Source organism: Arachis ipaensis, chromosome B9 (genome assembly GCF_059453495.1).
Source record: "Arachis ipaensis isolate K30076 ecotype BB chromosome B9, ASM5945349v1, whole genome shotgun sequence".
NCBI lineage: Eukaryota > Viridiplantae > Streptophyta > Magnoliopsida > Fabales > Fabaceae > Arachis > Arachis ipaensis.
In genome coordinates this window covers 36,523,326-36,550,875 of record NC_142444.1, presented here as the reverse complement: position 1 = coordinate 36,550,875, position 27,550 = coordinate 36,523,326, and the positions used below count along the sequence as shown (strand labels likewise).

The 27,550-nt window shown below is 33.7% G+C and overlaps 1 protein-coding gene across 1 annotated transcript; it reads left to right on the top strand.

Moving 5' to 3' along the window:
* The first annotated feature begins 20,916 nt into the window (after positions 1 to 20,916).
* On the top strand, positions 20,917 to 25,490 carry LOC107616550 (putative protein phosphatase 2C 34). Its single transcript, XM_016318502.3, has 6 exons — positions 20,917 to 21,187; positions 21,796 to 22,128; positions 22,721 to 23,044; positions 23,553 to 23,670; positions 24,821 to 25,044; positions 25,241 to 25,490. The coding sequence occupies exons 2-6, from the start codon at positions 21,886 to 21,888 to the stop codon at positions 25,448 to 25,450; spliced, it is 1,119 nt and encodes a 372-aa protein (XP_016173988.2). The 5' UTR covers positions 20,917 to 21,187; positions 21,796 to 21,885; the 3' UTR covers positions 25,451 to 25,490.
* Positions 25,491 to 27,550: the final 2,060 nt, after the last annotated feature.

Here is a 27,550-nt window from a genome sequence, read left to right as displayed (position 1 = left end):
TCCAAAAAAAATCTCTATATATTATGGTTATATGCTTTTGAAGTTTTCATTTATATTGCCATATTGGTTTGTATGTGAATTGTTGATAGGCTTGTGCCAAACAATAATGTATGTACTCTGGAGATGACCAACATCATAAAGCTGATATAGACCATCCATGGCCGAGCTACAAGAATATCCCTGTTGAGACCAAAAAGTGATGGTTGTGGGTGGTAAAAACATAATATAGTCAAACCTTATTAGCTAGTTTATATATTTTATTTTTTTAATACAATATATTTTGATTAACTAATTTTAAAGTTTCTTTGTGCATGTGAACTTTATATGGGACAAGGAGCACGATGCCCTCATTAGGAAGATATACGACCATCGAATAGGTAAGTGGCTGCAACAGATACTGGAGGATGTACGTAAGAGGCGCGACCATCTCACTTCCTATCTCTACCCGAAAATTAAGAAGGCTCTATACGTTCGTTGGGAGATCGATGAGGGGTTTAGGCATCGGTGTCTCACAAATAGAGTTAACAGGCATCGGCTAGGTCGTCCAAGTTTACTAGCGGCTCAGTGACCTTCATGAAGACTAAGGCATTGCTGGTATGTAGCTTCTCTAATTTTGTTATTAACTAAGTTATATTCTTTCACATATCATTGGTAGGCATCCTAACATATTGTTTCAATGCAATATGTATAGTCGAAGTCGTTGGATCACGGTGCGACATTGGCGGAGACCTTTTAGTACACCCACACTTTGAAGGAAAACAAAGCAAGATTTGTTAATCAGCGTTCTATGGATCATTATGTGAGTAAATATCTTGTGATATAAAATTTTTAATTAACTGTGCAGTTGTCATCCTAATCATAATAACATGTGTTACACAGAAGTCCTACCCGTAGAGACTGAAGACCGCAACTCAGTAATCTTAGCAAAGTGGGGAGGACGGTAGTGGCTCTGCTGCTTCAGTCGTCGATCCCGATGCGGTTTGGCATGAGCCCCCATATCTGTGTCGCATAAGAACTATGTATAAGGGTTAGGGTCATTATTTGCCAAAAGCCTTCGCACTTCCATGTTGATGCCATCATCCGCCTCTGCCACTAGTCAAGCTGTCGATCCCGAAGAAGGCATCGATTTAAAGCTGCAGGTGCAGGAGCTCACCCGGAGCCTTCACAAACAGGCTTAGGAGCTAAACGAGACTCGGGAGAGATATCAGAAGATATTTACAGGTGTGACGGACACGAATGAGCTTAGGCTAGAGTGGAGGAAGCAGCTGGAGCGGTTTCAACGGATGGAGCAGCAGAAGGCGGTGTACTAGGCTCAGATGCGCGCTAGTGATAACAGCGCTGCTAGTGGCAGCGGTGCTACTGGTAGCAGCAGTGCTGCTAGTGGGATATAGACATCACTGCTTCGCTGCTGCCTCAGTAGGACCACAGAAATGACGATGATGGTGACTACCAGGATCTTTAGTGATTATGGCTTTGTTTTTTTACTGTTTCATTACATTTGATTTATTTGACATTTAATTTATTTGAACATTTGATATTTAATGTTATATAATTAGTTTCTATTATTTATAATTTGACCACTAATTGTGTGAAAAATAAATTTAAATAAAAAATTAAAACTAAAACGGAAAAATTTTAAAAAAATTGTGTCACAAATTTTTTTTAAAAAAAAAATTGACATTACCGTCAGATTTATTGAGGGTGTAATCCGACAGTAATAGCGCAGGAAACAGGATATTGTGGCGCCAACGGTACCGTCGGAAAAAATTGCCAATAACGATTTTTTGGGCAGGTAATCTGTCACAGAATCCAACGGTAATTACCTTTGGATGAAAAAATTTGACGATAACCCATTACTGGCAACGTTTATACCATCGAATTTTATTCATTTTTCTGACGGTACTCAGCATTTTTCTTGTAATATTCTAAGTCAAGGTCTTGGGTGGTTGTGGTTTGTTTCCTGTCGGGTGGTGGATGAATATGGATGTGGAGGGAATAAGGTGGAGAAGGAAAATGACAGCATCTATGAAAAAAGAGAGGAGGTTGGGCTGAGAAAAATAGGGGTTATAGAGCATCAAATTGCAAAATGAAAATGAGTAAAGGGTAAAGTTGTAAAAGCATAAAGATAATATAATTAATTAACTAAGTATTTTTTAAAAATTAATTTTAACTAGAATATACTTTAGTATATTCTATTAAATTAAACGTTTTTGGAATGGTAAGGACGTTATTACAAAATTAAAAGTGGTATAAAGATTTAATTAAAAGTAAAAAATAAAATGTAGGGACTTAATTACAAATTTAGTGAAATATAGGGATTAACATAGTAATTTAACCTTAAATATAAAAAAAATATAAAAATATTTCCAATTTGGCAATCATAATTTTTAATAAAAAAATGCTATTTATACACCAATTTCAGTCACTGTATACAAATACGGTAAAACACAAGTGCACGGATATGTTGATGCAGCAATTGCCTAAGAATACATGATGAGCCGAAACAGAACCACAACTCACCCAACCCAGTTCTTCCATCACACCACTTCTCCTTGCTCCTCAATTTCTTCTCTTATCCGCGCAGCGTTTCACCCTCCTTTTAGAGATGTTGAGTCTCTTCATTCTCCTTATCGCCATTTACTTTGTTTTGCACGCTGGAACCACTGCTCCTCACTCCTCAATTTCTTCTCTTCTCTGCGCAGTGCTTTACTCTCCTCTTCTCAGAGTCATTGAGCTTCTTCATTATCCCCATCATCATTGAGTCTTTTTATCCTCCTCATCGTCGTTGAGTCTCTTCATTCTCTTCATCGCCGTTAACTCTGCTCAGCGCGCTAGAGTCATGATGCATGAGCAGCTTTAGTTGTTTTCTTTATTATTTCTTTGAATAAAGTTAGTGATTTCCTTATTTTAATTGATATTTTTGTACTTTAATAAATATTTCTTGAAGTTGCTTTGAGGATTGATATGTTTAGGAAGTTGTTGAAAGATCTTAGGCAAAAACAAAAGAGGAGATGGATAACTAAAGAAGCCCCTGGGAGAACTAAGGAAGGTGGCATACAAAAGAAAGCAACCTCCCAGGGAACCAAGAAAGGAAGTAACCTCCCAGGGAAGTGCAACCCCTTCAAAAGAGAATCAGCAAATGTTGTCACTCGTGACCTCTTCATACTCCAGCGAGCATAACTTAAGTTATAGAGGTCAAAATGAAGTAGTTCCAGCAGCGTTATAAAGTTAGCATCCAAAGCTTCAAAACTATATTCATATGTCTATAACAAACATTCAGTTTGGGCCGCAAACGACCCTCACCTTTGAGCTCGTAAAAATAGCACGAAAAAGTGGCACTTGCCTCACTTGCCACACGCCACCTCTTCCTCCTCCAAGATCCACCTTCGAAGATGTGCCATGCCCCACACGCCACTCCCTTCCATCAAGAAGCGTGTCACTTCCCTCACGCCTACTCACACGCACAACTTTACTTCAGGGGATACCCAAAGTGGGTGCATCAAGGGCATGCCACTTGCCTCACTTTCCACATGCCTACGACAAGCCACCAAGTGGGCGTGGCACTTGCCTCACGCCAAGATACACGCCCATGCTTCCAACCTTGGGCCAACTTTCATTGACCTCCAAAACTCCTTGGCAAGCCATGCAAATCATCCAAATGCCACATCACTTCACTCAAGCACAAGATTAAGTTACAAGCCCATGATTCCAATGAAGTAACACCAAGCTTTGAATCTTAATCACGAGAAGAAGATCAATTTTAGTTTAAGATTAATTAGGAAACATTTTGTTTGATTAGATTTGATTCTATTTTGATTTAGTTTGAATTTGAATTTTAGGGTTTTGTTTAGTTTTTAAAAGAAGTGCGAAGAGTTTTCTCGGAGGACATCACCGTTTTACACGACACTTCACAATCCAAGTTTTTATTTTTGCTACACCATGAGCAACTAATTAATCTCCTCTGTTAAGGTTAGGAGCTCTGTTTATCTCTTTTATGAATTATTAATCCAAGTATTTTATTCTATTTGAGGTTTATGCTTTGATATATTTTATGATTGAATTTTTGTTCTTTATCACTAAAAATTAGATTTGTTGGAAAATATTCTAACTCTGTTTTGGATTCTAATATTGTTGTGAAAAATTAATATTAGAATTAGCTTGAAAACTCTTTCTCATGACTTTTTTATTTAATTAGGAATAGTGTTTCAAAGAGTGTGCGATACTTCATAATTTTTAATTGCTCTAGATTGAATAAGTGACATATAATTCGGATTAGAAAATTTTTGAAAATTGTGCTTTTTTATAAGTTTCAATTATCCAGGATTAGCTTGGATAAGTGACATATAATTCAACATAAGAACAACTTTTGAATCTTATTTGAAATTAAATCAAATTTGTGCTTAACCTCTTTTCTTAATTGATTGACCAAGGAATTGCCGATTAGTTAATTAAAAAGAAATTGGGTTGTCAAGGAATTGAATTTTAATTACATGTAATTTTATCGTGAATTGGTCTCTGTAGCATCAAATAAATGAACACAATGATTATTTTCCTAAAGAGTGAAAATATAAGAATAAAAGAAACAAAAAATAAAATAGAATTAACAACTATAATCAAACACAAGACCTAAAACAAAGCTAAAACTCATGCTATAATCAAACTTCAACTACGCTATAATCAAACCAATTTCAGCAACTAAGATTCAATCAAATACTCAAGCTACAAAAAATTTCAGCAACCAAAATCCAATCGAATTCACACCAAACAATGCACATTTTTTAGAAAAAAAAAAGTGAGTAAAAATCAAGAGCAAAAATAAAAATGAAACAATTATAATCAAACACAAGACATAAATCAAAGCTAAATCTAATGTTATAACCAAACCCTAATGATGCTATCTGTTTTATCAAATTAAATAAAAAATTTCAAAGTGTTGGCTCATGAAATTTGTGGACCCATTTCAAAAAGTAAAAACACCTAAATCAAATAGAAATGCCAAAAAAGAATAAGATATAAACATGCAAAATTTGAACAAGGAGAAGGATTAAAAGCTCACATTGATGTAGAAATGTAAAAAAAAAAAAAGAAATGATAAATGTAGTAAAATCAGACCTAAAATCAACACAAGAAGCAAATCAAACACGAAATGGCAAAAATAAAGCATGTGACTGAGTAGAAGCAAAAATCGAAAATGCAGAGACCTAAAATTAAGCATGTAACCTAAAATGCAGAAATCAAAAATGTAGAAATAAAAAACATAAGGAGTAGAAGCTCAACTTGATGTAGAGACAAAAATGCAGAATCAAACAAGAAAAAAAGAAAAAAAAGTAGCAAAAATCAATCAAACAAGTGTGATTTTGGCAAAAATTACACCTAAGATGGAGAGGAAGAAAGGGATTGGTGAGAATAGATTGGAGCACATGTTATGAGTGAGAGTGGGGTTTGTTTTTGAATTTTTAAATTTTTGTATTTGTGTATGTATTTGTATACAGTGACTAAAATTGATGTGTATGTACCATGGTTGATTCTTAATATATAACAGTAAAATCCATAAAAAAAAAAAACAAAATAAACATATAGAAGTGAATGATTAAAGAGTAGAAAATAATCGAGTAAAAATGATTAAACAAATATATATAATTTAAAAATAAAATGTTAAATTTTGAACAAATTTTTCATTAATAAAAATAATAATTACAAAATTAAAAAGAATCCTACCTCCAACTCCCTCATTCTCCGTAACTGTACCCCCACCTCAACCCGTTCTTACCTCTTCCTTTTCTTCCTCTTCTTTTGGCTTTTATTCATTGCCACCTCTTCCTACTAAGTTATGCATCTTCTTCTTTTCCACTTCGCCTTTTCTTTCATTGTTACCCTCATCACTTCTGTCTCTTTCACGATCGCTTCTTTTTCTGTCTCTATGCGTAGCATCCTCTTCTTCATTAGTAACCAACTTTTCTACTATTATGCTTCTTTAATGTGTCCTCTTCTTCTCCATCTTTGTTGCCTCTTTTTCTTTTTAGTCTTAGATGTCTGTTTTCTTATTGTCTCCCAATATTATTCTTCTATACCTTGAACTCCATAATAGATTTATATTTCTATCCTTTCTAATTTTTTAAAAATAAATTGCAAATTACGGATGGTAGTGATGATGGGAGATATTGTTGATGATGATAAAGATGTTGATGATGATGGGGTGAGGGTGGTAGTGGTGAGGAGTAGTGGGTAGGCATGCTGGTGGGCGGCTGGGTCTAATAGGGTGTATGGTGGTGTTAGGGTTAGTAGGGTTGGGGGTTAGAAATCTAAGTTTAGGATCAGGGTTATATTGAAGAGCATCATCAAACGGGAAAGCCCGCCCCGTCTCACCCCCTCTCCTGCCAAAAGTCCGTCATTAGGTGGCCTGGCCTGGCCTGCCCCGCCTAATGAGGCGGTCCTAAATTCCTCCCTCACCCCGCGCTAACGACGGACTAGCAGATTGGCAGGCCAAACCTGCCAAATCTCTTTTTTTTTTTATAAACCATTAAATATTAAATAATATATATAATTTCACAACTATTTCAATAAAATTATAATTTCTAAAGATATAAAAAATTATAATTTCTAAATTCACAAACGTTAAAGTCATTATAATTATAAATATGTAATAAACTAAATTTTTTGAAACAAAATAATAAAACTAACATTGTCCAAAGTAAAATAAATATTGTCCAAAATATATAATTAAACATCTTTAAGTATATAATCAAACAAACATATGATATAATCTAAAATGCAACTTAGAACATCTTCAATTATCATCTTCATCCTCTTGTAGATCAATAGCATAATAGTTGTAAAAAAATTGGTTCTGACAAAAAATAAAAAAAAAAAAACGCTTGCCCCACCCGTCAAAGCCCGTGAATTAGGAGGATTTTTTAACTTTGGCAATTTTAAATTTTCAGTCCAACCCACTTTTTTTGACGGGTTGTATGGGCCAATTCAGCGTATTTTGGTCCGTTTACCATCTTTAATCATCAAGGATAAATTTATGCAAATTTAATATTTTTAATAAAAATATTATTTTAAAATTTATTGTAATATTAAGAATAATTAATAAAAAATATTAGAAATGATTTTAATTTTTGACTAAACAAAATAATGCTTTAACCCACACATTTGAATTAGAGTTAGAATCAATTATGTGTGAATCAATTTAAGAAAAATTATACTGTTTATATATAATGTTTTTATAAGATACATATTTTATCAATATAACTAAGAATGTCAATGGAGTGACGTAGAGGCTATCTTCCTACTCTCCATCTTTAAATCCTAAATTCCTCTTAGTACTTGTCTTTATCTCTATCATGAGAAAATATTGTGTCCAATCTCCAATTCTCTACTATTTATGAAAATTTTTAATTACAAAACTTTTTAAAGAAATTTGAAAAACAAAATAACACAACATTATATTTCTTGATAATTTAACTATGAGAAATTTTCCACATACAAGTATTTTTTTATACAAGTCTTTACAAGTCATTTATATTAACGCGCTTCGAACCATTATTGCACGTTTTCACTGCACCTTCTTCTTCTTCTTGCTGCACCTTCTTCTTCCTCTTCCTCTTCTTCTTCTTCTTTTCTTTTGTTTCTTGCCTTCTCTTTCTTCTTCTTCATGTACGTGCTTTTCTCTCTGTTTTCTTTCTTCCTTATTCTCGATTTCCATTATTTTTTGACATCAAACTCTGAAATTGTTTTTGAAGAAGAAGAAGCAGCAGAAGATGAGGAGGAGAAAGAGAAAGAGTTCTGAATTATATATAAGGTGTACTTTAACGAATTTTGGGTATATTTCTTAAATCTTTTGGGTGTAGTTTTGTAATCCTTTGGGTGTATTTCTATAATCCTTTGGGTGTATTTCTATAATCATTTGGGTGAATTCCTGTAACTATTTGGGTGTATTTCTGTAATCTTTTGGGTGTATTTCTGTAATCGTTTGGGTGTATTTCTGAAGTTCCATTATCTTCAAATTTGGCAAGAAACTCGTTTTCATGGAGGAAGAAGAAAAAGAGTCGTTCATAATGCATGGTGAATAGCGCGCTTTGAAAACAGGAAGTGGTTGAATAACGTGTGTTTATTTACTCTTGAATGTGGGAGTGTAATGCGTGTGTTTTGTTGGACTTGTGCCAACTTGTAAGACTTGTAAATCAAAAAGACTTTTATGTGTAATAGGCCTCTTTAACTATTACCACAAGTTTGATTTAAAACTAAGATTTTAGTTAAGGTTAGCCATTTAGGATAAGGTTTATATATTTAGGGTAAGGTATATATATATATATATATATATATATAAACACCTAAATTAGGAATTATAATAATTTAGAGATTCATGTATTTTAGAGATTTCGGAGAATGAGGCGAGGATCCTCACTGGAGTCCGCAAACATGATGCGAAAATTTTTTGCCTCATTCCTAGTTCGTCGTCTCCGCATGTATCATTTTTCACCTTTAAAGTCTCATTCGGGACTATTTTTGTAAGGATCTCCATTGTGGAAAAATATTGACATGTCTATTTAGAATTTTAGATTTGACTATTAAATCATAATAACATATAATGAAAATCATTTATACTAAATTTTATGATACCAATAAATATGTAATTAAAGAGTTTTTTATTTGCATATATTTTGAATAGATATATTACGTGTTCGATTTTTAAATATACAAAAGATAAAAATCGATTTTGAATTGAAATAGTTGTTTTTTATAAATGATTTACTATGCATAAGCTTCTATAATCTAATAGTTTTTTTTTTAAAATTGTACGAATAGAAAGTATTCAATAATATAATAAAATAATATTCAATTTGATCTCTGAAATTTTAATTATTTTTATTTATCAAACAAGTATTAACAAAGTGCTTATCTGAACAATTAAATATCACATAAGACTCTTGAAAACAACATTGTTTTATTTTTGGCGTTCAAATATTCCAGAAACAACATTGTATCATTTGTTTAAGGAAAAAGAAGAAGAACAATCAATGTTGATGCCAAAAGACAGCGTTATTTTTTTGGGCTATTTGAACGCTAAAACTAAAATGGCATAATTTTTCAGGAGTTTAATGTGGTATCTGTCTGTTAACGACAACATTTTATTAATGTCTGTTTACCAAAAATTATTTTAACGACTAACGTGAGTCACATTTACAAAATTTGAGGACAAAATAGAGTATTATCTCTATAATTTCTCCAAATAGGCAACGGGGGATGTGAACAACATGAATAAATGGGCTATACCCTTAAGCCCAATAACTATGAAAAAATAACCCAACATAATTTCACTTTTACCTTTCACCGTCTCTATTATCTGTTTTCACCCACATCAAACCTTAAACCCTATTTTTACCGCAGCATCCCACCGTCCCCTCCTTTGAAATGCCGTCCACCATCACCGGTCAAGAAGTTGCGTTGCACCACCGTCGCCACCTCTCCCAGAATGGAGACATTTCGTCGTTGCTCCACGCCGCACTGCTGCCTCTCCTCCATGCCGTATCATCACCTCTCCATCTCCCCTGAAGCCTGTGAAGTGTCGTCGCTACCTCCGCCCCTACTCCCCACAGCGGCACCGTGCCTCTGTTCCCAACAGCCGCGCATTCTCGACGAGTGAGAAGGCCGCCAATCGCCCCACTGTGCTACGCACAACCGCACCGTCCTACTACTCCCCTTTGACACGCATTCCTGCCAAGGAAGAAAGCCGCCCATCGTACAGCTGCACCACGTCAATGTGACGCATCTCTACTTCATCCTCGTCTTATTTCGCTGAAATGGTATGATCCAAATAAACATCCATATCTTAGTGAAAAGAACCATCAACATACATAGTAAATATCTTGCAGAGCACGTGCATGCACAATCAAATACAAACAACAACAACAACAACAACAAAGCCTTGTCCCACTAAGTGGGGTCGGCTACATGAATCAAACGACGCCATTGTGCTCTGTCATGTATCATGTCTACAGAGAGGCCGTTTACATGTAGATCTCGTTTGACCACCTCATGGATGGTCTTCTTAGGTCTTCCTCTGCCTTTCGCCCTTTGTCCATCTTCCATCTCATCCACCCTCCTGACTGGATGTTCTATCGGTCTTCTTCTCACATGTCCAAACCACCTGAGATGCGATTCAACCATCTTTTCCACAATGGGTGCTACTCCAACTCTCTCCCTTATATCTTCATTCCTTATTTTATCCAATCGCGTATGACCACTTATCCATCTCAACATCTTCATCTCTGCCACACTCAGCTTATGTTCGTGCTCCCCTTTAGCCGCCCAACACTCCGTACCATACAGCATAGCCGGTCTTATAGCGGTGCGATAGAATTTACCTTTAAGTTTTAAAGGCACTTTTTTGTCGCATATAAAACCAGATGCACTCCGCCATTTTGACCAACCTGCTTGGATCCTATGATTTACATCCTGTTCAATCTCTCCATTATCCTGTATGATGCACCCAAGATACTTAAAACTTTTAACTTTTCGTAGGAAGTTTTCTCCAATCTTCACCTCTATATTGGGGTTTTCCCTTCTCAGACTGAACTTACATTCCATATATTCCGTCTTGCTACGGCTTATGCGCAGACCATACACTTCTAGAGCTTCTCTCCATAACTCCAACTTCTTATTTAGGTCTTCCCTTGACTCTCCCATAAGGATGATATCATCGGCAAAAAGCATGCACCATGGCACAGGCTCTTGGATGTGCTCTGTGAGTACTTCCAAGACTAATGTGAAAACGTATGGACTTAAGGATGATCCCTGGTGTAATCCTATACCAATAGGGAATTCCTCTGTCACACCACCTTAAGTCTTCACACTAGTTGTGGCCCCATCATACATGTCTTTAATTGCCCGAATATATGCGATCCTTACTCTCCTCTTTTCTAAAACCTTCCATAAGACCTCCCTTGGTACCCTATCATATGCTTTTTCCAAATCAATAAACACCATATGTAGATCCCTTTTATTACTACGATACCTTTCCATCATCCTTCTTAATAGGTATATCGCTTCAGTGGTAGATCTGTCTGGCATAAATCCAAATTGGTTCTCTGTTACTTGTGTCTCTTTTCTCAACCTCCGTTCTATCACCATTTCCCATAACTTCATAGTATGACTCATAAGCTTAATCCCTCTATAATTTCCGCAACTTTGTATATCCCCCTTATTCTTGTAGATAGGTACCAAGGTGCTCTTTCTCCACTCATTAGGCATCTTCTTTGACCTTAAAATCTCATTAAAAAGCATGGTTAACCAGTTGATGCCTTTTTCTCCAAGACCCTTCCAAACCTCAATCGGAATATTATCAGGTCCTACTGCCCTGCCATTTTTCATCTACTTTAGAGCCTCTTTTACCTCGAAGTCTCGAATACTTCGATAGTAGTCAAAGTTTTGATCTTCTTCCCTTGTGCATAATCGACCAAGGCTCGGAAGAGTCTTCTGTCCCTCATTAAATAACTCGTAGAAGTAGCTCTTCCACCTTTCATTAATCTTCTCCTCTTGAGCCAATACCTCTCCATCCTTATCCTTTATGCACTTAATCTGATCCAAATCTCTCGTTCTTCTTTCCCGGCTCTTTGCGATTCTATATATACCTTTTTCTCCTTCTTTCGTGCCCAAAGACTGGTAGAGACCCTCATGTGCTCTTGTTCTTGCTTCACTTACAGCCACTTTTGTCTCTTTCTTAGCCGCCTTATATTTTTCCCAATTATCTGCATTGCGGCATAAAGACCACTCTTTAAATCATTCCCTTTTTATCTTTATCTTTTCTTGTATACTCGCATTCCACCACCAGGACTCCTTGTCTCTTGGTCCTATTCCTTTAGATTCACCAAAACTTTCTTTTGCTGTTCTTCTAATAACTTCTGCCATCTCCCTCCACATCTCTTTCGCACTTCCATTTCCATCCCACTTTGCCTCTTCTCCTACCCGTCTTAGGAAGCTTCTTTGTTCCTCACCTTTCATCCGCCACCACCTCGTCCTTGGGTTCTTCGTATGATGTCTTTTCCTCAACTTTTGCTCAACGCGAAAATCCATGACGAGCACCCTATGTTGTGTTGTCAAACTCTCTCCCGGGATAATTTTACAGTTAATGCAAAATTTCCGGTCGACTCTCCTCAACAAGAAGAAGTCGATTTGAGAGCTTGTCATGCCACTCTTATAGGTTATAAGGTGTTCGTCTCTCTTTTTAAAACATGTATTTGCGATGAGAAGATCAAAGGTTGAGGAAAAGTCCAAAATAGTTTTACCCTCGGCATTGATCACCCCGAAACCATGGCCTCCGTGAATACTCCCATATCCAGTCACTTCTCTCCCCACATGGCCATTTAAATCTCCTCCTAAGAAAATCTTATCTTCCAAAGGTATGCCTTGAACCAAACTCTCTAGATCCTCCCAAAACCTTATCTTGTGTTTTTCGTCTGAACCCACTTGCGGTGCATAGGCGCTAATCACATGGAAAGCACCTTCCTCCACCACAAGTTTGATAGAGATGATCCGATCTCCCACCCTCTTGACATCCACTACATCCTTCTTCCACTGCTTATCCACAATTATTCCAACCCCATTCCTATTCTTCACCTTTCCTGTATACCAAAGTTTGAAACTAGAAGTATCCAACTCCCTAGCCTTTGCACCAACCCATTTCGTTTCTTGTAGGCACATAATGTTAATCTTCCTCCTTGTCATGGTGTCCACCACCTCCATGGACTTTCCTGTTAGAGTGCCTATGTTCCATGTCCCAAATCTCAACCTTCTGTCGCTTCGACCTTTACCTTTTGCTTTGTGAACTAGCTTATTTACCCTCGTCCGTTCACGAAAACGCGAGAACCCTTGCTCATTTAACACTACATCCGGGCACCGATGCATCGGCTCTTGCTTCGACACCGTACTCGAGCCATACGGCGCGTTGCTTCTGGGCAGCGACCTAGCTTTAGCGCAATAATGTCTTTGATTCATGTCATGGGGGTTCGGCTATATTTTTATGTTGGTTGCCGAAGACCTAACACAACCCTCCTCCTTTATCCGGGCTTGGGACCGGCTATGTACCGCAAGTGTAACATAGCTTCTCATGCAGAATCAAATAAATCAAGTAAAATACTAATGGTATACCCAAATAAACATCCACTTTAGAATGAAAAGAACCATCCGCGTACATAATAAGATGAGCATCCGACTCAGTCGATAAGCAATAAGTAACGAGACAGCAACTGCGAAGGGCACCGACATCGGGATACAATAGTGGCGACAGTAGCACAAGATTGCGAGAAAACGGTTGCAACAAAAATAGAAAAAATTTAAAATTATGATTAAATCTAATTAATCTAAAATTTAATTTTTGAAATTAAAATTAACTTTTTTTTAATTTATTATTTTCGTTAGTCAAAAAAAGTATTTTTTTTTTTTTACCAAAGATATAAGACTCAAACCCGCAACTTCTTAATTGAGTATGGAGAGACTATGTCATTTGAGCTATTACTCATTGGCAATAATTATTTCCTATTACTTTCTCTTATCCCTATGATAACATACTGTATTGAATAACATAAATTAATAAAGACAATATTTCCCTTAGGGATGGCAACGGGTCTCCATGAGGGCGGGGACATGCCCCCCGTCCCCCGCCCCCGCCTCCATTATTGGTCCCCGTCCCCGCGACGGGTAACGGGGACTCCATATCCGCTGGGGACCTGGGTATCCGCGGATATCCGTGAGTTTTCTTAAAAACGAAACAAGTTTGAAAAAATTGATCACAGAAACAAAACACCTAGAACAGAGACACTGATAACAACAAATCCAAAGAGGCACCAATAATAACAAACCACACAAATCATTTTGATAACAAAATCAAAACACAGAACAGATGATAACAACAAATTCACAGAAGATAAAAATTAACAAATGCTTTAACATAAATGAAAATTACAGAAGCTGACTTAACAAAAAGAGGATGAGCCAATGGTGGAGACTAACGATGGCAATGAAGAACGACAAAGATGGTGACCCATCACTGCTACGACAAAGATGGCGACGGCGACCCTCCCTGCTGCGATGAAGATGCCGTTGAGAGAACCCTCCTTACTACAGTGGTGCGATGAAGAAGGCGTTGAGAGAACCCTCACTTCTGTGACGAGGACGGCAAAGGCGCAACGCTCCTGACGCAGGAAGACGGCAAAGGTGCGACGCTCCTGACGCGGGAAGACGGCGATTGCACGATTTTCCTGACGCGTGAAGATGACGACGATGTTCTTTCTTTTGGGGTGGTAATCTGTGACGGTAAGGGAGTTTAGGGGTAGTGCAACGGTGAGGGGGGTTTTGGGGCGGCAGCGGGCGGTGAGAAATTGAAGAAGAGAGGTGGGTGTGGTGGTCTTGGAGTTTGAAGAGAAAAGGGGCTAGGCTAGGGTTTCATGTTTGAAAAAGATGGGATCTGAGGCATTGAGGCAGTGAGGCTAGGGTTATTGAGTGAAACTAATATATATATATATATATATATATATATATATGAATGGCATTTTGGTAATTTTTAATAACAGGGATATACGGGTCCCCACGGGGCGGGGATCTCTATCCCTGCCCCCGCCCCGTTTATTAAACGGGTCTCCATCTCCGTCCCCCGCGAGGAAATTTTCCTCCCAAAATCCGTCCCCCAGCGGGTAATTCTCCGCGGATACCCGCCCCGCCGGGGGAAATTGCCATGCCTAATATCCCTCTTGATTCTATTGTGAGTTTCGTTCGTATAATTTTTTGTGTATATATCTTCGGGACTTCATGGACAGCCAAGTCTTTATGATTCGAAAATAAATAATGGACCTTGTTTATAACGTGTAATGTGATACGTAGATATAAAAATCCCATCTTCCTTTGCCTAAGGCGAAAAAAACACAATACCGGTTAGCAACTCAACAAATTCTTAAATGATTATAAAAAGAAATTAAAAATCGCATAAAGTATACAGATATAAATACATATAGATATACAGCAGGATATTTTACAACTAATAAATTTAAATTCACGTGATAAAATTATCGGTCAAACGAGAAAATTAATTTTGTTTTAACTAATATTTAGTCTCAAAAATTTTTCTTTCTCTTTTGGATTTTATGCCCGATGTCTATAAAAAAAATTAATATTTAGTCTCAAAAAATTTAAATATATTTTTTTAAACCAATAATAAAAAATTAAAAACAAGTAGAGAATGAGAGAAAACAAACTAACTTTAGTTAGTAGAACAGTTAGTTTGTTCTTTCACTTAAATAAATATCAATGAATCCAATTTTGCTTTATGTATATAATAATTTATTGACTAATGAGAAATTTTTAAATAGAGTTCAGATTCACGCTGATTAATTTTTGATTTGTCAAACTAGAGATACCGTGAGGAAAAATAAAAAGAGAATGAAAGTAAACAACAATTAAAACAGAAGAAGTTAACAGAATTCAAAAAAATTAGTTCACAAATTTTGTTCTTAAACTATTATTGACAATTGAATTTTTTAGTAAGTTTCATAAATAAATTAATTGGGCTTTAAATTTACGCAATTGCAACTTTATGAAATAGGTTACATCTTTATACATGATGTAGTGGTTTGTAGTTTGCACGTAATCTACTATAGGTAGCGCAAATTACGTTGAAAATGTGTCATGCAGAAACTGCTAGAGGGTGTCGCAGTTTCTGAAGAACCTGGACCATGCATAAATCACTGCAAGATCTAGCAGTTTATGAAGAAACAGTGGACAGTATAATCCGCTAGGGCTATAGCGGATTACATGTTGCAGAGGCATTCCATTGTGATGCATCGATGTGGTAGACGGCAACTTTAACTCTGCTTCCATTAGCATCCTCCAGAGGCATCATAAAAGCTATGGTAGTTTTTGTCTTGTGGCAATAAGATGCGGCATAAGGATAATTCCGTTTATAGTACACACCTATGATCTCATGGTTTATCTTCTTCACACCAAAGGCAATGTTGATAACTTTGCAGCTTTGTTTCATTGCTTGTTATGGTGGACACTACATCAATATTTTTTTTCCAAGTTTTGAAGTGTTTAAACTCACCATAAATTCTAATGAATTGAAGTAGCACAATACTTCTCTTCACCTTTAATCCCTGCTAACATAATGATAGAGTAAACATATAATAACATTAGAATATATAAGTTGGGATTCAAAAATTTTTTAAGAATCCATCATGATAAGTCAATAGATTGACCACTAATAAGGAGTTGATTGGTTTGGTCATTTTTATTTTCATTTTTTTAGATTCTTCATCGCTCTCTCTTAGTTTTTCTGTAGCTTGCAGTTGTAGGTATCTGACTTTATGATGTCTCACACTACTCTTTTCTTTTGGCGTTTATTGGATTAAATCTGATTATCATCTGTTATATGCTTAGGGTGATGTATGTTCTCGGGTAACTGAAATTTTGAGAGCAAAATTTTTCTTTTAGGAGAGTAGAATTTTACAACATAGTTTTCGGGTGCACGAAAATTTTTTCTGAAGATACGGAGTTATCCAGAAGATTAGTAAAGGAAGCACTTCTGCTATATTAATAAGCACCTCGATATTCATCATCATCAGTCATCACTAAGCAATGACCTCTTTTGATATAAGCTCGACGACACAGTTGCAAAGAACCTAGTTTTTGAGCCGTTTCGGTTAGGAGTTTTAGACTCTGGTTTTCGTAGCTAGTCTCTGTTTGACGAGTCGAACTCGATTCATATAAGAAGAGAAATAGTAATATAATATTATAATATTATTTTATCTGTTTTAGTAAAAAATAGGAGATCGGTTTAACCGGATTCACAATCTTCTGGTGCAGGTTAACATCAGCACTCTCTGATGACTTTAGCAATGCTAATGCCTCATCATACCTTCTATTCTCATGTTAATCATGTTACTAATGTCATTTATACTAGTAGCTCAGATACTAATCTCTAAATGTGTTGTTACTGGTGTTCTAATACATCTAGTTTTAGTAATTATACACTTGAAATATTTTAATATTATTTTAAATCACCATCCACACCAGCCAATCACGGCTCTCCCTTTACCCCCAAGACCTCCAAGGCTGCTTCATTTCCTCTTTGTGGCCAAAAACACCAAGGAGAGAAAAGAGAAAAAAGTTATTGGTTCTTGATCTTCAAAACTTGATTTCTTCTGAACTAAAACTCAAATCAAAATTCTAATCCAATCAAAGTGATTCTCTCTTCTTTCTCTTCATAACCATGTGACTTATCAATATTGGAAATAAGGTAAGATGGTTGTTCTTCCTCTCTTTAGCTTTGGTTTCAAGAACACATGCATAAATATGTGTTTTTTTATGTTCTTCCATAGGTATCATGCTTAGATTGACTTGAGGGCCAAGGAACTTCAAATTCCAGCAAGATTAAGGTGAGGAATCGCATCCTAACTGGTGATTGAAGGTTCGGTTAGTTAGAGTTTTGAGGATTTAAAGTTTTTCTTGATGTGATTTAAGAGAAAAATGTGCTCTAGGAACATCTTGAAGCATAATCGAATTAGGAGCTGCAAATAAAGGTAGGTTTGGTAAAATTAATCTTGATTAATTGTGTTTGAATTGTGTGATTATAATATGATTTGGTTATGCTTGAAATTGATTATTTATATGAGTGATTCTTGATGAAATTTTGATAAAAATTTGATGAAATTTGATGAAATTCAAGCTATGAATTTGTGTTCTTGGGCATATGAAAAAATCGAAACCTTAACTCTCAAATTAGGGTTGAAATTGTGTTGAAATCAAGTGGAAATTAAGAAGTTATGGTGGCTGCCATTTTATTTTAAATTATGGTGAAAATTGATTATGGAAAAGATTGAAAAACGGGTAAGAGTCAAAGAAAGAACCTGAAGAATTTACGAAGAATACGAATAACACTTTGAGTTTGATCAATAACATGAAGAATAACCCATTGAACTTGGGAGGGGCTAAAATGATAATATTTTTGTGTTTGTGGGGGGAAGTGTATAATACTAAAAGTTTAGGGAGTTAGAGTATAAATATAAAAAATTAAGGGGATCAAAATATAATTTTTATAAAATTTTTGGGATCGATTTGTACTTTTTGAAAATATATAATAAAATATCATTAAAAATTATTTAATAATAAATATTAAATGATATTATTTTATTAAAAGTAATAAAATAATAGCGAAAAACTAATTTTTTTTCTAAAAGTATTAAGAAGACAACTTTAAGTTCAGAATCTTATTATTACCTTCATAAAACACTTAAGGAGTGGTAATAACATATTAGTGAGACAAAAATAAAATGTTGAAGAAAAGACAAAAATCGAAAAAAAAAAAAGTCAATAAAATTTTAATGGCAAAGATAAAGGGTGATTAGAGAAGCGATCTAGGAACAATATAGTTAGTATTTGAATTGCTCTTAGGGAATTTGAAGTTTTTTGGCCCTCAAGTCAAGTTAAGGATGATATCTAACGAAGAACATCAAGAAAACACATGTTTATGCATGTTTTTTTGACACCAAAAGCAAAGGGAGGAAGAACAACCATCTCACCTTGCCTTGATAAGTCACATGATTATGAAAAGAAAGAAGACAGAATCATGCATACTCATGGCTGCAAAATCTTCAATTCTTCAATTTTTTATGATTTATTCACTTTTGCATGCTTTTGCTCCATCTTTCAAACTATTCTTGTCCTGAAGTAAAATGAAAATAAAATATAAAAATATGTCTAGTTGAGCATTTGAATATTATTTTCAGCAAAAATATTTAAAAAAAAAGTACAAAATCAAAAATGATATTTTTACGTTTTCAACTTTTTTTTTAGTTAGAAACAATGAAAATATTTCCAATCTAAAACATGGTATTTTCAACTGTACTTTCATTTTTAAAGCCATTTTTAACTGTACTCCTATTTTTAAAGTCAGATTCAATCGTGTTTCTATTTTGTGTATTTTATTTATTTTATATTTATACCTCATATTTATCATATTTTTTTTAATATTAATATAATTTATTTTTGTATTTAAAAATATCAATATTAAATATTTTTATCTTAAAATCACATTATTTTTTTAAATACCATGACCGTTTTTTCTTTAACAAAATAAAAAAAAATAATAATTTGTTATGAAAATAATTTATTGGTGTGTACATATATTTTCTCTGCTACACCAATACATTGCAATGGAATGTCTCTACAATATATAATTCGTTACAGTTTTTAGGAGATTACGTTAGAAATCGCTAAACCCTACAGTAATTTATACATGGTCTAAGTTTTTTAGAAATCGCGATGCCCTCTAACAATTTTTATATGGTACATTCTTAACGTAATAGCGGATTATGTCAAATTACAAATCACTATTGTGTAGCAGTTTACATAGAATTAAAATAGATCAAAGATATAGTCTATTTCAAAAGTTACAATTGTTTAAATTTAAAGTCTAATTAATTTATTTATATAATTTGCCCCTTAGATTTTTTAAAGGATGTATCATGTATGTATGTAAATTCAATTTCAAACAATTGGATAATTAAATATTCATTTAATGGAAAAGATCAATAACCAACAATTATTCAGGTTCTAAAACTTAAATTAGTGAAGCTAAATATTTAATAATTTAAAAATTCAATTAATGTTTAATCAGAATTGAATTAAATTAATAAAATAATATATTTATCTAAACAATATATGTATTTTTTTTAAAAAATAATTTTTATATTTTATTATTTTAAATTATTTTTTTTATTTTTAGTTAATTCATTGACAATTAATTGTTATCTTAAATCAACCTGGTCTATTAGCGATTGATCTTTTATTGTTCTCCTAGCCCGTAGCTATTACCCATTATGGCCCCATGGGTGAGGCTGAGCAGTGAAGAGAGATCATCATAAAGCACTAAGATATTTATGAATATTTATCATCGGTCCATAAAAATATTCGAATATTTATTTATTTTGGTTTCAACAAATTTTAGATCAGATATTTTAATTTTTAACTAAATTATTCAATTAATCTTTAATAATTAATTGTATCAGTTATTTAAATTTTTTGCTTCATTAATTTTAATAGAAAATAAAATAATCTTTGATTTATTTTATCTTTTGTTAGAATTGATAGAAAAAGACCTAAATAACTAATAATTAATTATTAAAAAATAATTAAATAATTAATTTTAATTAAAAATTAAAATATCTAATTTAAAATTTGTTAAGAATCAAAATAGACAAAGGCTCAAAGTCTTTCCTTCGCCAAAGTTACAAACCCAAAATTCACATGCATAATTAAAAGTTAAGGAAAAAATTTCAAGTGGATTGAAAATACTAGTATTTTAGTTATTTTAATTGTTGATTTTAATTAATATATATTATAAGAAAAATTTTAGGTATATCGAAAACATCGGTATTTCAGTTATTTTAATCGTTGATTTTAATTAATATATTATATATATTTTTTATAATTTAGATCAACGGTTAAAATAATTAGAACACTATTATTTTCGGTATATTTAAAACTCTTTCTATATTATATATGTTTTTTATAATTTAGATCAATGGTTAAAATAACTGAAACACTAATGTCATGATACATTTTTTTTTTGTGACTAATATCATGATACATTTGAAATTGAAAATAGATCCTCTCAATTATTAAAAAAAATTAAAAATATAAAATGTGATTTTTAATTTTTTATTATTTTTTTATATTTATTTTTAGTCCTATTTATAAAATTAATGATATAAAATCACATTTTATTCCCTTAATTATTAAAAAAAATTGAGAGAATATATTTCCTTAAAACTCTTCCAAAAGTTAAAACAAGAAAAAAGAACACTTTGTTTTTTACTCCCTAGAAAAAAGTGAAATAAACTGATGAAAGAAGTGACCAGAAACAAAACAACACGTCACTCCAATATTTAAGAATTCTCATACTTTTCTTCTGCTTTTTCTCGAAGTATCAGCTTATTGTCTCCTCTTCCTCCTCCTCTTCCAAGTTCCAACTATCAAAAGTACAAACCTCAGTTTCTGTCCTTTTACCATTCCAAAGGGTTTGTTTGTTCTCTAATGGAAGAGCTTCAAAATTGGATCAGAATACTTAACCAACTCTTTTCTTTCTTCTTCAACTGAGTTTCATTCAGTTGTTCAACACCTTTAGAAAAAAAAGGTAGTAAAAAATGGTATTTATTTTATACAAAATTCAATTAAGCACCGTCTCTTATTTTATTCAGCAGTCAAAACAGAATTCATGAAAAGCAAAGCAGAAAGAAACCTTTCTTCTTATTTATTATTTTTCCCCTTTCTTTTTTTGGGTCCCTGGCTATTCATATTTCGTTATGCTTTCTCAAAGAGGAAATCATGGTCCACACTACAATTGGGTTTTTGAGACAATGGCTGAAAGCAATGCCATATATATTCAGAATAACAGAAACTTTTTCTGAATTGCTTTTGACTTTTAGCTTCAAACCAAACATAACCAGATGCTATGTTATTAAATATTACGAGTTTCTCTTTTGTTAATTTCCATTCCTTTGCATTGAAATTCTAGATGCATTGCTAGAAGGGAACCTGGAATCAGCATAAGAATGACCATATAGTTTCTTTTATTATTATTTTTTATATTTTATATTAGCTCCTGAGATTTAAGCGCAGATTTCTTTTTTTTTTTTCCCTTTTCTTTTACATCATTAGCATATAGATATGTATATGCATTTAAATTTTCTCTCCCTTGAAGTGTTGAATTTCTAATCCGTGACTTAAATTTTCGTTGTTCAGAGCCTCAAAAACTGTTACAACGGGAAGAACCTCTTAACAGCTTAAAAGTGGTGGCTCAACAGTAGCATTACTAATTTCTTCAAAGTTTTGATGGGTCATCTTTCTTCAATGTTCAATGGTTTGGCAAAATCACTGGCAATTAAGAAAGGGAGGAATTCAGAAAGATGCAGCGGAAGAGAAGCGGCGGAAGCGATGGCAAAGGAAGCAAAAAAGAATGAGTTCTTGTTATGTAGCTCAGGCACTGTTAGTGTTGATGGCTCAAACAACTTCGCCTCAGTTTTCTCCAAAAGAGGCAAGAAAGGAATCAATCAAGATTGCTGCATAGTCTGGGAAGTATGTACAAACATTGACACAAACATTATTTTCTTTAGGCAAGAAAAGTTTTATACAAAGGTTCACTCAATAAAAGTAAATTAATAATTGATAATAATTAGGTGATTTAATTTATTTGACTAAAATATTATTTAATAATTTTTAATTATTAAGAGTTTCCACCTTAAGTTGGTTGAGAGTGTACATCTATCTATACGAAGTTGATAATTCAAAATGAGTTTTCACCATTTAACTTAACTACGCTAAGATTGCTGTAAAGAGTGAGAGGTACTTGCAATCATTGCCATAATATTTTTGTATGCATATTTTATTCAACTAGTCTAATTTTGATGCATTGACAGTGTAAAATGTTTTACACAATCTTGTAATCACATTTGTTCTTTTAGTTGACCATTCGTGCGTAGTATTATATAATTAAATGTACGTATAAAACTACTTTACATTAACGTGCATCAAAATTAAATTCTTTATTCAACTTCATCTTTGTTAGTGTGTTTGTTAAGCATTATATGCATTATATTGCAATGAACATATATTTTGGACATAGTTGTTGATATTCATTATTTGTTCATGGATGTTATGATTATTACAGGAATTTGGGTGCCAAGAGGACACGATCTTCTGTGGGATCTTTGATGGGCATGGGCCATGGGGTCACTTTGTGGCGAAAAGAGTGAGAGAATCAATGCCGCCATGTTTGCTATGCAATTGGCAAGAGACTCTTTCCCAAACTTCACTTGATCTTGACCCAGATTCTGGAGATGCCGATGTTGAGGCAGAGAAGATGCAAAACTGTTTTAACATATGGAAGCATTCCTACTTGAAGACTTGTGCTGCCATTGATCGAGAACTCGAGCAGAATCGCAAGATCGATTCGTTTTTCAGTGGAACCACTGCCCTCTCCATTGTTAGACAGGTAATCTTGATCTTTAGGGGTCATTAGGAAGCATCCTTGATTACACTTGCATGGTTTGATTTCACATTAGTCCACTCATTCATCACATGATTGCAAATTTGCAACTTTAGTAGCTAACTTGTGAGTTTTACAATACAAAATGCTATTGGTACATCAGAATTATTCACTGAAATCAGTCACCGATATATTTGTGTATAAATATACGTGTGATTTAATTTATTTTCAACGTGTATTTATATTCTAGTATGTATTTTATACTAGTAGTTAATTTTAGTGGCTAATTTTAGTGTACACATAAGATAATCCTTTATAATATATCATTCCAAATCAGTGGTGAGGAGTTGTTCTTGAAAAATGAAAACTCATCCAAATTTTGAGGACAGATTCTTAATTAGACGGAGGGTCATAGACTAAAGTATTTTTAATGATAGACTCTCCATATGAACATCCCATGCCTAACTAAAAAATAAAAATCACTTTTTTTTTTCTTGTTTAATCTGATAAACAGGGTGAACTAATTGTAATTGCAAACGTTGGTGACTCGCGTGCTGTATTAGCTACAACATCGGATGATGGGAGTTTGGTACCAATTCAGCTCACAGTAGATTTCAAGCCCAATCTACCTCGTAAGTCTATTCCTAATCAACTAATCATTAGTGGAGAGTTTTAAATATTTTTATTTAATAAAAACAAAACAAATATATTTATAAGCTTAAATTTTTTATATTTTTAATAAAAAAAATTTAATTTGTAAATTTAATATATATCCATAAAACACAAGATAAATAAACCTTATAAGATAGATAAACTCTAAATTAATAACAGAAATGTTATATACTTTATTTTTATATTCGTTTTTTTTATCTTTTTTGTTTTTATATTGAAAGTCATTGATAAGGAAAAAAAATATTTTTATTACCATAAGTACACAAAAGAGATGATAAAAAAAATAAAAATATTATTTATATATTAAAATTAGTCACTAAAATTAGTTATCAATGTATTTGTGTATAAATATATATGTTCAATTTATTTTACTATGTATTTAAAATCTAACATATATTTTATACTAATGACTAATTTTGATAAACAATTAACATGTTTATAAAAAAAATACAAATTTTCATTTCTCATAATATAGTGTGTTATTTGTTGTATTGACTCTGTACTAGATATTGTACTGCTTTATCCAATATTATCTACTACTTTATTTAGTAGTAGTACACAATAGATAAAAAATAAAAATATTATGTATAATAAAAAAATCAGCGATAATACTAGAGAGATAATAATATATTTATTACATATAAAATTGTATAATTATTTTAATAGTAATTAATAGATATTAAATAAAATAATTTTAGACTATTTGAACTGAATTTTTATTATTTTTTAAATATTATTGAAAAATGGGTCATTAAATATTTGTATATAAATATATGTATTGTTTAACTCATTTTCAATATGTATTTTATATTTTAATATATTTATATAAATAAATGATTTTTTATGTTGTATAATTGATAAAAGAAATGGAGAAATGTAATATGTTGCACTTCACTCTTGTATATATATATATTTTTGTGTTAAGAGTTATTGACAAGAAATGAAAGAATATAAAAAAGATTTCTTTTACACTATAAGAGAAGTGTGTAAAAAATTATCATTTCTCAAAGATTACATCTAATGTAATGAGTATACATAACATGCCTTGTACTAGACTGATTATGCTACACTAGAACCACTCAAGCTTGTGATGAATGTTGCATGGTGCAGAGGAAGCAGCTCGAATACTGGAGTGCCAAGGGCGAGTCTTTTGCTTAGAAGACGAGCCGGGGGTGCACAGGGTATGGCTGCCGGACGAAGAGTCGCCGGGGCTGGCCATGTCTAGGGCACTTGGTGACTACAGCGTCAAAGAGTATGGCCTAATATCGGTGCCTGAGGTAACCCAATGGAACGTAACCACCAGAGACCAGTTTGTTGTGCTAGCTACTGATGGGGTATGTAGTACACTAACACCAGTACTTTTCTTTTGAAAATTACTTGAATTAACTAAGTTGTTCTCATGTAGAGTTAATAATTGAAAATTATTAAATAATAATTTAGTTATATATTTTAAATTATTTAACAATTTTCAATTTTTATATAAAGTGATCTATATCTAAGTCTTCGCGATTAACTTAATGTTTTTTGTAGGTGTGGGATGTAATATCGAACGAAGAAGCGGTGGAGATTGTATCTTCAACAGCAGAGAGAGGAAAGTCAGCAAAACGTTTGGTGGAGTGCGCGAAGCGTTCATGGAAACGCAAGAGGGGTGGAATTGCCATGGATGACATCTCTGCCATTTGTCTTTTCTTTCACTCTCCTTGTAACCTTCTTGATAACCAACTTGCCACCCTAAACTAAATTATTATCTTGTCAAAATGGGCACCTGAATTGCACGTCATGTTCTGCTTCAGAGGGAAAAATTATTATTCCTTTCTTCTGATTCTTCTAACTTTGTAAAATTAGGAAAGGGATAAGTACTTTTTTCGTCCCCAGAGTCTGGAGTCGAAATCAAAATCGTCCCCGACCTTTTTTTTTATTAAAATCATCCTCAACGTTCAAAAACGCTTTAAAATCATCATTTTCCGAATTTTTTGATCAAAATACCCTCATCATCATCATTCTCCTCTTCACCTTCCTCACCAACATTACCACCAACCACCATCAACACCAACACCACCACCACCACCAACCAACACGAACACCAAGACCACCAAACAGCAACAACACCCTCACCCCACTCCCTCACCGTAACCCCCCCCCCCCCATCCCTCACCCCCTCACCCCTTCCTCACCGTAACCCTCCCCACCCCTCACTCCCTCATCGTAACCCCCCACCCCCTCACTCCACTCTCTCACCGTAACCCCCAACCCCCTTCTTCATGTCCTTCTTTTCATGGTCATCATCATCATCATCAACAGATTTCATTAACAACAACAAATTTCATCAAAAATTTAGAAATTTAAATTTGAGCAACAACAAATTTCATCAAAAATTCAATTCACAGAAGAAGAAGAAAAAAAAGAAGAAGCATAAGGCAGAAAGCAAAAGCAGAAAAGCAAAGGCGGCAGCGGGTTGGACGCAGGGGCGGCGGTGGGATGGACGCAGGGCGGCGGCGGCGGGGGTGAGGGGGTGATGGAGTGAGGGTTTGGGGGTGGGCGTAGGAGAAAGGGAAATTGGGGTGGGGGGGGGAGAGGAGAGAGACGAAGAAATGCTGATAGGTGTAGGTGGGGTGGGGTTTTATTTTTTTAATATTATTTTTAATTTTTATTAATAGTTAAGGGTAATTTGGTCCAAAAAATAGAAAATGACGATTTTATAACGTTTTATAACGTTGAGAATGATTTTAATAAAAAAAAGTTTGGGGACAATTTTAATTTTGACTCCAGATCTTGGGGACGAAAAAAATACTTATCCCATTAAAAAATATTGATTTTTTTAAAAAATTTACCAGATTAAGACGAATTTAAATTAAAATCACATGGTGCTATTTTTATTTTTTTTCAAAACATATTAAAAAATTGTAAAGTGCGAATTCTAATTTTTTAAAAGAAAGAGGTAAACACCAATTTAGTATCTAAAAAATTTAGACATTGATAAAATAGTACCTAATAGTTGTTGTCGACAAAATGGTTCCTCGTTTAACTCCATTTTCATTAACGAAAAATACTGAGTTGACAAAAAAATTTGATAAAATTCCTAATTTATCCTTAATTTAGTTCTACTGTCACTCTTTCTCTCTTTCAAAAACTCTTTTATATTCCTCTTTCTTCCTCTTCTCAAATAAAAATGGATGATGATCATCATCAAACTTACAATATTGCTATCAACAGGCCAAACTCATCTATTCTTTTAAGGAAAGATAGAAACTTTAGCAACTAATGATAATCAAAATTTATGAATAAACCAATTTCTTTATTCATAATTACTCACAAAATTTCAAGAACAAGGATGTGAGGAAGAAGAAAAATGAAAGTGTAACCAGAAAGAAACATAAAAACAACGACAATCAAATATAATCAAAACAACACACATTGAAGCAATAATCAAAAAGAAGAAAAATGAATACAACGCTGCATAAGAGCCTGGCAAAGTTCATCCGAACCACACCAAAGTATCTTCTCCGTCAACGAAAAAGATCTCCACCGCCAAAAACACTATCACCACCTCCACAACGGAGACGAGAAGAAGAACACAAATACCATATATGATTCTTATGGTCTCATGAAGAATTAGCAGCAACAGCTGCCATGGAAGAAACATAGGACACTGCGATATTTTTTTCAGCAATGTGGCTCTCTCTCTCTCTCTCAAGAACACAAATACTAGATATGATTCTTATGGTCTCATGAAGAATTAGCAGCAGCTGCTGCCATGGAAGAAACTTAGAGCACTGCGATGTTATTTTTCAACAATGTGACTCTCTGAATTTTCTATTCTCTTTCTCCTTTTCTCTAGAT

Excerpts from the sequence above, each read along its gene's own strand:
- LOC107616550 (XM_016318502.3), top strand. The coding sequence starts at position 21,886 with ATGGGTCATCTTTCTTCAATGTTCAATGGTTTGGCAAAATCACTGGCA. Across the intron at positions 23,671-24,820 it reads TTTCAAGCCCAATCTACCTC|AGGAAGCAGCTCGAATACTG; the intron begins GTAAGTCTATTC and ends TGCATGGTGCAG. Across the intron at positions 25,045-25,240 it reads TTGTGCTAGCTACTGATGGG|GTGTGGGATGTAATATCGAA; the intron begins GTATGTAGTACA and ends TGTTTTTTGTAG.